The 13,962-nt window shown below is 38.7% G+C and overlaps 1 protein-coding gene across 1 annotated transcript in view; it reads left to right on the top strand.

Moving 5' to 3' along the window:
* Positions 1-491: 491 nt before the first annotated feature.
* mob2a (MOB kinase activator 2a) overlaps positions 492-13,962 on the top strand; it is a 45,752-nt gene continuing 32,281 nt past the window's right edge. The window contains exon 1 of the mRNA XM_087796693.1: positions 492-947. Coding sequence (XP_087652819.1) covers positions 931-947 — 17 coding nt within the window. The 5' untranslated portion in view covers positions 492-930. The remainder of the gene's footprint in view (positions 948-13,962) is intronic.

Here is a 13,962-nt window from a genome sequence, read left to right as displayed (position 1 = left end):
TGAAATATGTGTGACAGTATCAAAAGATGTTTTTTTTTATCAGGGTAAACACATACAATATATTCCACGGTTTTCTTTATAAAATAAAATAATTATTTTGGTCAATTCATCCTCAAATATGAACTGTTATGTTTTTATTTTGTCTCAAGTCTGAGACTGAAGTAGTAAAAATAAAGATTCAAGATCAATGATTTTAGAATATTCCTGTCATGATTGTACAAAGGTTTATTTTTGTATTATTATTATCATCATCAAAGACAGTTAGAAAAAAAACAAGAAATCTTTATAAGACGTTAATCGTATTTTTTTTATATATAATGTACTACATTTTGACAGGAATAACATGATGAAAAATGTTTCATTATTATAGTATTGTATCAATCTGATTGTTCTTTTTAAAAAACACCATCACTCCGCGCGTGGAACTGACGCTCAGACCAGAGTGGGTCGGGCGTGTGTGTGTGTGTTTGTGTGTGTTTACTTCCGGACTGTGCACAGTCTCGCAGCTCCGGCAGAGATCCAGGCTGTCAGCAGCACGGTAGCCACACACGGATTGATGACAGAGGTGACCGGGGTTGACGGGCGGTTTCCCAAAATCCTGCTGCCTCTCTCGGCGCCACCGCAGCCCGGGGCCGAGCCTCCTTCCTCCGCCGACCCGCTCATCAAAGTCATTCAAAGCCGAGATCCCGCTCCCTGACCCGAGCCAAACAAGGACGATCGCTCAAAGTTTAAGCGTTTTTGGATCCGACTCGTCCGGGAATCGAGCGGCGCACACGGAGGAGCAGCACCGGTGTGGTGAAGCGACGGGGGGCAGCAGGAGGGTGGTAGACACGGCAGCCCGAGCAGCGAGGGTGGTGGCCGGATAAAGTGAAGGGGGTCGCCCGCGGCTCCTGGTTGCCCAGCTAACGTTAGCCAGGGCTAGCTCCAGCCATGGACTGGTTAATGGGGTGAGTACCAGCTAGCTTCTCAACTATGACAGGTCAACTGCGCACTATTCCTGACGCTGACACAAATACCGAACCCCCTTTTTCGAGCTGACACCACTTCAGGTCACCCCCGAGTCATCCACCCACACACGCAAACATTCCCTTTTTTTTTTAAACACTTTGACATTTTTTAACACCGCTGTGGTTTCGCGTAGCATGTCCATTAGCTTAGCCTAGCTTAGCTTTGTTGCCAACCGTTTTCCACCTGCAACGGTTTCCCGAGGCGAATTTTTTTTGGGGGGGGGTTTCTCAGTGGTCGAGGGGTAACGGGTCGAACGTTGACCAAAACGACTTATAATATAATATAAATATTTTCTCGATGCTACGCCGGGAAGTTATTTTATAACAAGTGATGGCTCAGCTGGAATGCTAACGTTAGCATCATGTCAGTTTATTCCCTGTGCAAGGTGCGCCTTCTCTGGGCTCCTGTGTGCAAACTGTCGTAAACCGCCTTGAAATCGATGAAACCTAACTTGACTCATAAAGTAAATACATATCATCAATTGAGCAATATTTTTCAAATAACATTTGAGTAAAATATGTTCATATTTGGTCAGCTTTGAGTGTTCCAAAGTTGACAAAAATATTCGATTGTGCTACATCGTAAAGATGGCCAGGATTAAATGTATGGTGACAGTAGTTTGATTTAAGAGCTGATATATAGCTATTTTTTAATGGTTTATCGATTATTAGCAAACTGATTGAGGTCTTGCATCTATAGCTATTCCATCTGTCCTGCCAAAAACTGTGCCTTTAGGCATTTTAATGTTTTAATTCCTTCTGTTTTCACATTATACTCACAGGTACTCGATGGTTTTTTGATGGCAAATGCTGGTCGAATAAATATTTGTATTATTATTCATGTATTTCTACCATGAGATGCACATAACGACTCCATGCATCTTAAAGATGACTTGGTTCTCCATAACATTTTAACATGTTGAATAGCATTTAGCAGAAGGAATACTTTTCTGATTGTATTATGTATTTCGTCAAGTGAAAGCTGGTTGAATATAAGAAATGCTATGAGTGTAACCTGGATCCTGACCCATTTTTGTGATTATTTCAAAGCATCCTTTCAACAAAAGCAAGCTAATGTACTTGTTTATTGAATGCTGCGAAATGTCAGTAAACAGCAGAGCAACACAGAAGATCCATTGGTAATTGGCATTAGATCCTCCTGAGGGATCAATAACGTTTTACCTTACCTTACCTTACCTTAGATCAACAATTAAACACAAGGTTAGTTAAACTAAGCTTACCGTGTGAGGTTCTGAATCTAGATGACACAATGCATTTTTCTGTGAAGTCACAAGGTTCATACCCACACATTTTGTAAAAACGTCCCTGTGTTTAGCTTTGATAGTTTATGTAATGTAGTGTAACTTAACTAGTAAACCAAGTATCGTCCGAGTTGAAGGCCAGGATTAACCATTAACATGATCCAAGCACACAAACTAAATGTTAAAGGTGCTTGATTCTTTTTCTTTGTGTTTCGTAATACAGAGTGAACACATTTTTTAGGAACTATTGTGAATATGGTCTTTACAATAATCATGTCTCATTATACTGTTTCACAACAGCCGGTGAGGTGTCACACTTTTTTTTTCTGTTGTTGCTACTGTTGTCTGTTTATCAGGTTAGCTGGGTGCAGCCCAGGGTGGAGACCAGCTGTCTGGATTGTTTCTGCAGCCATGTGATATTTTAGCTGTGTAATACTCCAGTCTCTAGACGCACATAGACACAGTGTAGCTATAAACCAACTTCAATTCAACTTTTTTTTCCCGTCAAGAATGGATTCAGCAAATATCGTAATCACTTATTGAATGCCTGAATTGAAGTGTCGATGGCATGTTTGTTTTCTCTAGTATGCAAACTGGAGTGGGAGCAATTTGTGTTGCCTTGTGGGTAGTGACATCATCCAGAAGTTAAAGATCTCAAAGTCATGTGTGAAGAAGAGATTAGTGTGTTGCCAATAAAAGTTGAAGGCCGTGACAATGTGGCGTGCAAAAAGCAGAGAATGGTAATTTGCTCTTCCCATAAATACCGACCTTTAGCTCGACAAATAAGCTACTATTTCAGCAAAATATGTTAAGTTTGTTTAAAAAGAGCCGTTTGTTCAGAACAAACATGAAAACAAAAACGCCTCAGAAGGATTTCCGTAAAAAGTGGTTGAAACAGATTCACCTCAAATGTTTGTAAGAGTTTATGTTGCAGAAAGTTTGACATTTTTATCCTTTTTTCTTTTTTCCTGTTATGGCAGAACTGGTTAGCTCGATGATCTGTCAGTACAACAACACCCACTCCCTTGGTGCTGAAAACACACATAACATTAAAAGATTCACTGAATCTGCTGTTGGCCCCAAACTATAATTCAATCTTTGTGTAGCAAAATACACAAGACAAATGGATGTGTTTATGTAAGTCATACTGTCTTTTGTGTTCAGATATTGAGAGAGTATGTTAAGCTTGTGACTAGCAGACGTATAATACTGCTTTATAAATGTCTAAATCGAGGATGTTACACGTTGTGTCATCGTCATCGTCCACGCTGATGCACGGCGTCAAGTTTCAGTCCCCACAGTGTGACGACACGGTTACAGCAGCGTATGACCTCATTTTTCCCCGTTTCAAAAGCAGACAGGATGTCGAATCAACAACATTGATGTGCCTAAATGTGCCCTTTTTTCTCCCGCTCGGTGAATTGACAGAGTGTGACAGATGTTTAATCCCTCTGCTTTTGAGTGATGGATGGGACGTAGATGAGCGGAATAGAAACCTACAGGGTTTTGCGTGCAGTAAGCCAAAGCAAGAACAAGTCTAATGTACACTTAACCGTGATTTAATGAGATACAGACGCCGCCGCGTCGATATATCCTGTGGAGCCGCTCGAACGTAATGGATGTATAAGAAGAAGAAGATTCCAGGAGCTCATCTTGTTTATCCACAGTCGACTCTCAATTGTCCTAACGCCGGTGATATCGCATACACAAGCATGTAAACAAAAGATTTACACGGATACATTAAGCCTTTTAGCTCATTGTTCAAGCAATCCCATTAATTTGTTGTTAAACGGTGAAATCACGTTTGTTGGGGATAAAGTGAGTTTTTTAGAAGTAAGCAGGAAGTTCTTGAAATTATATGTATACGTATTAATGTTGTTTTTTTAAATACGTTTGATCATTATACGTCTTTTATAAGTACAACACCTACAATAGGATTGTGTCATTCTAAAGCCATATTGTGAGGGACTTCCTGAGAACCCCCCCCCCCCATGCTTTTAAATGGGCTTTTACCAGGGATTTCACAACCAAGCAACCTTGTCCTTGTATTACCTCTCTTCCTTGTTTCCACCTACAGCACAGGCACACCAGATACACGCACAACTACACAGTCCAGGTGGCCATTACCGCTGCTTGCACCACGACTGCACTTCTTATAATGGGCAGAGACAGATAAGCCAGCGTCATCTCGATATGTGCACCTGCTCAAGAGCAGAATTCGAACCCGCTGTGTCATGCTGCCCAGATTACAACCTGAGAATGCATAACAAACTTCTTCATTTCCTCTTCTGGAAAGTCTCCATTTTGTACCAATTTTGATTTGCAAATAAAGTATTAACGACGGCTTTTTATAGCTTAAGTGATGCACAATAAAAACATGAAATTCAGCTAATGATTTAAGCTTTGGTTTAATGTCTTTTCAAATGACAACTGAACGCGTCTCAGAGCTATTTTGTAGTCGGATTTACAGCACCTGGCACTGGTCCTGCCGTTCGTACTCTGCAAAGAGCAGAGTGTTTTTTTTAACGACCACGTAAGGCGGCCAACATCTTAAGGTAAAAATAACGCTCTGTGTTTAACAAGCCTATTGTGTTGCGAGCGGAAGATGGGTTTCGGGGAAAATCCCTACTTTGTGGACTTGATATAAAAGAAGAAGTGACATCCTGTGTCGAACAAAGACGCACAGGAATAGCTTATTCCTATTCTAATAACAATTCAAGCTCTTTGTAGATGTTTCCCACTCGGTTTATTAGCGTACGTGTAAAAATACATTTCTTCCGTATATATAATATAAAATATAATTTGGTGCATTAGTCCTATTTAAGATGAATTATCTGAAGAAAAGTTATTGGTTTTATGTGCAAAAGTTGGTGAAAAGTTTTTGTTTTAGAAGCTTCTCTTTATTTTTTTTGTCAGAGGGTGATAAACAAATTAAATAAGAATTATTTTTATAGTATTCACCAAAAAATATTTTGTAATCTTACATTCTGAGATTTGTTTAAAAAATGGAATGTTGGATTTGCTATGCAGTGTACTACACTTTGCTGTTGCCTGGATGGGGATAATTCTGTGGAAATTGACATACTTTAAACGTTAGTTTTTAAAGCTGTTTTTTGTGTCGCTGTTTCATATCTAGTTCAACTCTTTATTCGTCTGATGTGCTCTATGTCGGGGTTTGAACTGTGGTGAAATTGCAAAAAGTGGTACTTGGTCTCTTCCAATGACTGTTCAGAATCATAAACATTTATTGCCAGTGTTGTAGACACAAAATGGGATTTTTTTATGGTGCCAGTACAGAATAAAAGAATGACATTAGATTACACACAAAATAAGCAATAGAAAAACAGAACCAAGCACCAAGGCAGCCATTCTGGCCGTCAAACCGAAATATATTGCTGATGAAAAGAGACAGGTGTTATCTAGAGCTTAAACTACAGACTGGAAATCTTATCCTCCATGTAAAACATGTTTTTAGCTCTGCCTTCCTTGAGGTCAGTACTAGTCCTTCTTCTTCGTAATCCTTGCACTGTCAAGACTTGTTGAGTCTGTTGGCACCTCCCAAAGGGTCTTCCAGCCCTCCTCTAACTAACCAACCATGTCTATGTTTAACTGGATGAGTGGGTTTCTCTCCATCTGCATGTCTTCGCTTTTCTCCTTCCCTTTAAGTCTGCGACCCCGATCCCTGCAGACGCTGATGCGCTCAGACGTTTGCGTGCTTGTCTGGACTGCTCGCTTAAACATGGCCGCTCCGGTTCAAATGTTGCACACGAACGCTTCTATGAGGCTATGATGCATAACGGAGATTCAAGTGGTACTTGCTTGGTGTTATAACATCTTTAACTTGGTCTGGTCTTCATCTCCTTAATTTTAATTCCCAATTACCAAAAATATTTTGACTAATCTATTTTGTAAATGCTGATGCTGTAGCTACGAATTCATCAAAATCTTCTTTTTTTTTTTAAACGCTTTGTCTGTGTGTTGTGTTTCATTGTTCGATGTTTCGCATCTTACTTTTGATGCCGTCTGCTGCCCCTCGTGTCTTGAGTTATTTCGGGAAGAGAGTAACTGAATATACCCAGTAGCTCATCGCAGCGGAAACGTCAGAAGCCACGGTTAAGACTCAGCTGTCATAGATAAACTTACAGATGACTGCAGGTAACGGAGAAGGACAGACGGCCAGTGGCAACGGTTGCATGTTGAATACACTACATTTGTTTGTCTTCTTAAATGCCAGGCTGAAACTGTCACAAGTAAGATGGTGAATTCAGATTGCCTGCCGTAAGGTGAATTTATCGGAATTGAAACCGATCAAACCTGCTTCTCTGACTCCTCGGATGCGTCCTGGCACGTTCACTACATTACTAACCTGCTCAATGTCTTCACATGAACCACACGATTTTAAATATTGACAGTGCAACGGCTGATCTCGGTTTGGCTCTGACATTTCAAGAGAAAATATTGAATCATTTTGAACTTATTTGGCTGAAAAAACAGAAGCGAAGAGAAGAACAAAGCTGGATTATGAGCTGCTTTTACTTTTTTGAATCACTATTTTACTCTTTTACATCACATTGTGATTCACACACGTGCACAGCTTCAGTGGCCACGGCAGCCATAGGCGTAATGGCAGATATTGCACTGTCGAATGGAATCATATCCAAGGGCCGCATATTGGTTTTTTATCAGTCTTCAGAAGATCATCTAAAATAAGCTCTAAACCCTGGAGCTTGGTGTAATGATCTACACAAAAGGCTATTCATGCAATTTTTTGCAGTTTTATCCTAGCTACCATGTTACATTTCCCTTTCTTATCCCTGGTTATTTCAAGCTTTTAGGGAAATTAAACCTCAATAGTTGTGTTAATGATGAGAAAATAAGATGGTAGGATAGGATTAATGGAATAGAAATACCTAACAAACGCTGTAAAATATATATTTTATTTTCCCTAAAGGGACCTTTAGTTACAACCTCAACCTTTTGCCTGAATCTGGACAATGAAGTAATGCCACAAAGAAGGATGTGATATGAAGATTAACTAGAAGGACTCACTTAGATTAAGAACAAGAAAGTGAAGGAGATTTAACGGCACATCTCGGTGATGAAGAGAAATCAAGTAGTTTGAGCCAGTTATCTTGGAAGACGGGGACCCTTGATGATCTTTGTTGTCTTTTTTTAGAGTCAACAATTCCTACTTGTATTTGTGAATGAAGAGTCATCTTTTGACTTGGTTTATTTCTTCTCTTGTTTGGCTTGAGGCGAGCTCCGGCTCAATTCAGCGGGTGGTCTGCAAGTGTGTGTGTGTCTCTGAGCTCCAGCTAAAGGTTTGTCCTTGATGGCTAAAGATCAGCCTGGTCTGCAATGTAATTGGATTAGATATCTTTGCGTTGCGTCGCTCGAAGTGAGCAGAGGAATCGCACACTTCCCTCGCATCCCCGCAGGCTCATTTTCAAGGCTTTAGTTTACACCTTCTTCAACTCCTCATAGAGATGTTCTTCCAGCAACAACACACTTTTGCCGTTGCTTATTATTCCCACACACCTTTACCATCATGTGTTAATTAAGTACAGTATAGACTGGTTGAACCTTCATCGCTTAGAGGTCGAGGGCTACAGTTTTGGATGTGTTTTCAGAAATGCACGGCTTAAATCTGATGTAGCCATTGTTTTGTGTAAACAAGCTTAATTATAAATAATCATTTATATCTTAGCTACTTGTCTAACATTAGTGCAAATGTAATCTATCTGCTACTGAGTGGAAAATGATTAAGTTATGTTAAAAATGTGCTTTGACATCCTGCTGAATACACTAAATAGAAAAGACAAGACTCTCACAGAAGGAAGTCAAGAGTCCTTGACCTTATTTCATTGTGTACTTCCTGTTCAGCAGTTTTACATGGGAAGTCAACAGTGATTTGATGGCTGTTATGTGTCTGGGGATTGCTTTACAACCCAAGTTATTATGACACACTATAATGAAAAAGAAAATCGAAATCAGGGTCTCAAACTCAACTGGCTGCAGGCAACATTAAGAACCATGTTTTTAATATTTATTCAAATTTAACTTGAAAAGTTTATAAAGGCAAGATAAATATTACAGATGGACAAAATGAAATGTCGGATGATTTTCTGGGTAAAGACGTTTGAATCATTGAACTATTACAACTGTTAGAAATAAGATAATCCTCAAAAGTTAAGTGGTCCTGCCTCTTTTAATTTTTTTATTAAAGTTCAAATCCAGACACGGATCCGGGTGTGGCAACGTGTGATGCTCGAGGTTTGCTTAACAGGTTTCGACAAGAGGCTGTTTTTGAATACAGGGCGTCTTATTAAGCAATGAGAAACACCTATTTTCCCACCACTTTTCACACTTTTTAAATCGGCTGTTAAATTCCTGACAGACAGTTATTTCAGGCAGAAGAATTAGAGACGATAAAGCGAACACCAGCAGCCATATTTTTCATACACGTTTGCTGTGCCATATGGTTGCATATTGTCTGTAGATCTTTGAAATCAGCCTCCTGGCACCATCTGAACAAAGGGAAGACATGAAGGGGGTTGGACCGATAAATTATGTGCAGAATCTGACATTTTATAGTCACAAAATACAGTTTTGTTTTATTTTAATTCATGGGATCGAAATCTCACAATATATTGACCATGCACAGAATGATGTCATAGGACGCCTCTTCATTTAAAAGTATTGATGACCTCGTGTTTATGTCTGGATTCGGATGTGTCAACATAACCCCCCCCGGTCATTCTGGGTCTGTAGCACATGTGTGAAACTCATGACATGTGACCCGTCAAGTCATTTTGTCTGGCCCTGAGCGCTTAAAATACATGCAAATTGGATCAAAAATAATTCAATACTGAATAAACATGCACCACAAACAAGATGGTGGTCCAGACAGTTTTCCAGTGTTGACAGTCAGTTTTGAAGATTATAAAACACAGTTTGCAGAAAGACAGGAGGCTGATCTGTAGATTTCCACCTAACAATGCACAAAACACTTTAACCGTCATCGATTACATTGTTAAAGATTATTTGGAAAATGTTTTATTCAAGTGGCTAAACTCGGCCAAGGATGTGAAACTCTACGAGGTCAGCTGAGAGGAGGAGGATGGAGATGTTTTCAAAGGGAGAGTTTCATTTGGAATGAGTCTTAAGAGGTTTGGGGTCATTTGATTTCCGCCGGGTGGGTTCACGTTACTGCAGGGGAGCTATTCTATCTATTCTATTCTATTCTGTGGTGGGGAAGAGATACTTACACTGGACACTCTGTAACAACACGGGCAGCACAACAGGGGTGTTTGACCCCTATAAAGCATCCGATGTTCCCTTTGAGTTTGTGTGTGTGTCCGCAAGTGTGTAAACAAAGATAAGTCTGACTGACGGAAGGCTTACAAACTCAGGACACACTTTATCCGTGTACTGTCTTTTCACACACACTCTAGCAGTGCACCTTGAAGCCAGTGTGTCCATGTTCTTGACTGTAAGACACAATGAACCTACTAAATGTGACTTTACTGTATATGCTAGCTAAGTTAGCTATAATAAACTCTGTTATAATGGAGACAAGTTAGCTCATGAATTTAAGTGATTCTTGGGCTTTGTTCTCATATGGAAATGTTAAGAAACTGAGGCCATTGATATGATCATAGCTGCCAAACCCTGGTCCGCATGTCGTACATGGTCCACTAGGCAATACCATTTGACTGCTAGAGCTGGTCATATACATGATTGGATTCTATTTTGTTCATGGCACATTGTCGTGCTGATGTAGATAAATCGTTCATGCAGAAAATCAGATTTAGTGATCAGGTATCTAGCTGGAACATGGAGTGGTCAACAAACTGTGCTAAAATTAAATTGTCTTCATGCACTTTGTCTTGCTATTATTATTATTATTATTATTAGTTCATTGGTTTGTCATTATTTAATTTATAAGTGTGTTTTTAGCCAATGAAAATTTAAATAAATAAATTTAAATGTTAAAGAAGGCTGCATATTAAGAAATGATTACAACATATTTACATTTAGAAAAGGAGGAATGTAATAGGTGTGTTTATTTATTTTTTTCATTTTAATTTCAATTTTGCATGGGTGCATTATTAATTGATCTAATATTTACAAGTCCCTTGTGGTTTTGAACAACGTTAAAAAAAAAAGAAATTGAAGTTTTCCTGTGTTAAAATTGGTAAATTCTAAATTCTCTAAATGGATCAAAATATAATTAATTTGTAAAAATGATCAATGTTTTTATTTCTCATTTGTCCTCTTTTAACATATATTGAAATTACTTGTATTACTTACCATATCGACAAGACATGTTTGATCCCTACCTCTTTAAGAAAATGTATTGAGGATATTTGAATAAATTAGCAATAAAATGAAAAGGTATACAATACAATTATTTATGAAATTGAGCCGTGACTCCTGGCATGTCACTGCTTTACTTGTGGACCTGTATTGTGCTTCAGGTCAGACTGGATACTTTGTCTTGCAGTTTTTAGAAGTGCGACACGAGCATGTGACTTGGCTGAAGTGAAAGTAAAAAGTCTTTGCTGTGGTCAGGTTCTGTGAGGAGCAAACTTTTTTCATCAATAACTGAAAGTGTGGTCGACGTTATTTCCCTGCCGTTTTCGGGAAATTAGTTCAGAACTAGCAAAAATGTTGAACTATACACACTTACCAATCTTTCACTTCAATGCTATCTTGAAGAAAATGTCATCGTGACCTTCTTGACTTCTGCAGACATGCGGTTAATCTGTAGATCTGGATAAGTCTGTGCGAGTACATCTTGATCGAGAGACGTTCATGACTTCTGGTATGACTAAGCGATAGAAAGAGACTGACATTTCCCCATATCCGTTTTTTCACTGCGAGAAGAACACTGGGTCAGGGGGTTTGCTTCTGCTCTGCTGGTTTAATCGTTTGCGTCTTCATTCAAATAGCAACTGCTGTGGTGGATGTTTGTGCTTGATATTTGATCTTGTGTGACAGTCTTTGGAACTCATGGCCCAGGGGTCAAAACGGAAACGCCAAGTCATTTTTATGTGGCCCACAGATAAACGTCAATGCAGGTGAATGAGAAAAGAGGCCAGTGTTTAAAATGAATAAAATAAAAACTGTACAAAAGCCTCCAAAAACTAAAGATTTGATATGAAGTTTTTGGTGAAGGAGGACAAACAAAGCGATAACTAATTTAGCTGCCATGAAACCAATGTTTTTTAATCTGTTTTTATCTTTTTTTTTTATTAAGATAAACCCCTCTGTAGTTAAGATGTTATAATATTAATAAACTCTTCCACAGACCCTCACAATCGTCTCTTTTATCAACACACATTCCCCACCCTGCGACCGTAACCTGCGCCTTTCCTCTTCATTGTTCAGCCTCTCATTTAGGCCTAGTGTGCTGCACGAGTCTGCAGGAAGTCTCTGTCTGTCGCTGAAGAGATGCACAAACATAGGAAGTGCTCCTGCTGATGAATACATCTGAGCTTGCTTTTTTTTTTTTTTTTTACTCAGCTGAAAGTATCTTAAAGGTCAGCGAGTCTTCATAACGCTGGCTGCACGAGGTTTGATAACACTTGCTCAAAGTTAAAGCTGTTGCATAACAAGTGTGAGGTGAACAGCATTGCAGCTTGTGCACATGCAATGAGGTGATAACATACCGGGTTGATGATATTTCTACCATTAATTTAAGGTTATTACAGGCTTTTTCTATATGATCCAGAGGGTTAAAGTAAGTTAAATGGTTATTAATTAAATATGATGTGTAGGTGCTTATGAATTTTGACCCGGTTTGTGACATGGTATGATAATCCTGTTTAATGATGATTGGGGTCATATGACACAAAGTCATCACAGCGATGGGTTAAAAAGATGCAATTATTTTTTTCTCATTGTCTAAAAACCTTGATATTTCTAAAAAATTATATTTTAGTTATTGCTCGACAATATCATGTATGCTTAATGATTTATTTTTTTTATTCAAATTCACATGCTGTTTTGTTTTTTATCGCCGCCTCTGTGATTTAAAATTTGCGAAAGGCTAGGCTTAAAATAAAAGCGCATTTAAAAGTTGTTAAAACAAATGTGGCAATCTATTCTATGTAGCCAGTTTTATTTATATTCTTGCACTCTAATTTATCTGGTATTTTTAATTGTTTTGTTTTATTGCCCATTGCAGGTCTGTTGCACAGTGCTATATATTTTTTTTATTTTTTTTAAACTAAACAAATATATTTTATTCAGATTATATACTTCATTCATTTCATCATAATATTCAGTCCAGGCCTACAGGAAAGGAGTGTTGCATGTTGATTATATGTTTTGTTGGTTATAATAAATAATAACTAGTATGTATGTATAGTATTACACATTTTCCCCCACAGATTGTTCAACACTATTATATACAAACCATTGTGTAGTTTCTCGACCTAATACTTTTTAAATTAATTTGATCGATAGAATTTATATAATCAATATTGGTGAAAATGTTCCTTCACTCAGTTTCTACTCGCCCTCATGTCGACTAAGGGTTGGGATTATTTTCAGAGCAATCTGTTCCTTTTTAGAGTTATAGACAAGAATGTGCATCAACATGAGCGTGAGCAGAAGATGAGTGAAGTTTGAATTTTGGGTGAACTAACCCTTGAATATTTCATAGGCATCGACCAGGACTGTTTTCAAACTTGTGCAGCGGATTGCTGGGAAAAATGGATTCACACTCAAAATCTCACCTTTCAGAGTGTGTGGTCGGTGATATCGATTTCTGCAGGTCATTTGAGTTTCCTGTTTTGCAAGAGAATGCATGATTCAGGAGTTGGTAGAGGGGGTTGTAAAGGTAGAAATTGTGAATGGATATGAGGATGAATGGTGCACTGTAAGGAGGGGTGGGGGGGCAGTAATCCTGAAATAAGAGCATGTTGTTGTATAATCATGGTTTGCGGGCCTTGCCAGTTTTGCATCAGACTCTGTAGGCTCTTTCAGACGAGATGTCACGTGACTGCATCAAGTGGTTTGCAGTATTGAACTGGCAATACCAGCACCAGCCAGAGACGGACCGAGTGATCGATGCACGTCTTCTTGTGTTGGCCAGAGTGTGGATTATGATGTGTTAAGTGGATTCTGAGTTTATTCCCATTTGGTTGTAAGTGCATCACAAAATGATTTTCATTTCAAAAACTATAAAAGCATAGATTTCCTACATTTACAGCATATTTATTACCTCAAAGTCCATTTCAGATATAGATCATTATATAATGTAACTGTTATAATGGATGCTGGTTTCAAGTAGCATTTGCTAAAATTCAGTGAAAGATCACTTGTCCATTCCAGGGCAAGCGCACCACAATTTTCCACTTCACCACAAACTATCATCTGCTCTCTTTAGGACCGTAAACTTTTCCCATCAACATCAAGAGTTGATGTTTCCCCCCCTCCTTCTTTACATGCTCTCAATACCTCACACATACTATCCATACCAGCCATGACTGAGAAATGGACATCTTTCCCTGTGTTGACAACCGTGTCATTTTCTACATTTTTAGAGATCTTTTGCACCCTCATCATGCTTCTGTTTTTTTTCTACTGTGTAAAAAAAAAGAAGAAAGAAGCAATATTACCAGTAACCAGTAGGGGGCGGCATGGCTTTACAAATGTATTCCCGCAGTCCGTGTACAAGTAAA

The sequence above is a fragment of the Callionymus lyra genome, chromosome 8 (genome assembly GCF_982586985.1).
Source record: "Callionymus lyra chromosome 8, fCalLyr1.hap1.1, whole genome shotgun sequence".
Classification (NCBI taxonomy): Eukaryota; Metazoa; Chordata; class Actinopteri; order Syngnathiformes; family Callionymidae; genus Callionymus; species Callionymus lyra.
This window is presented reverse-complemented; position numbering and strand designations above follow the sequence as displayed.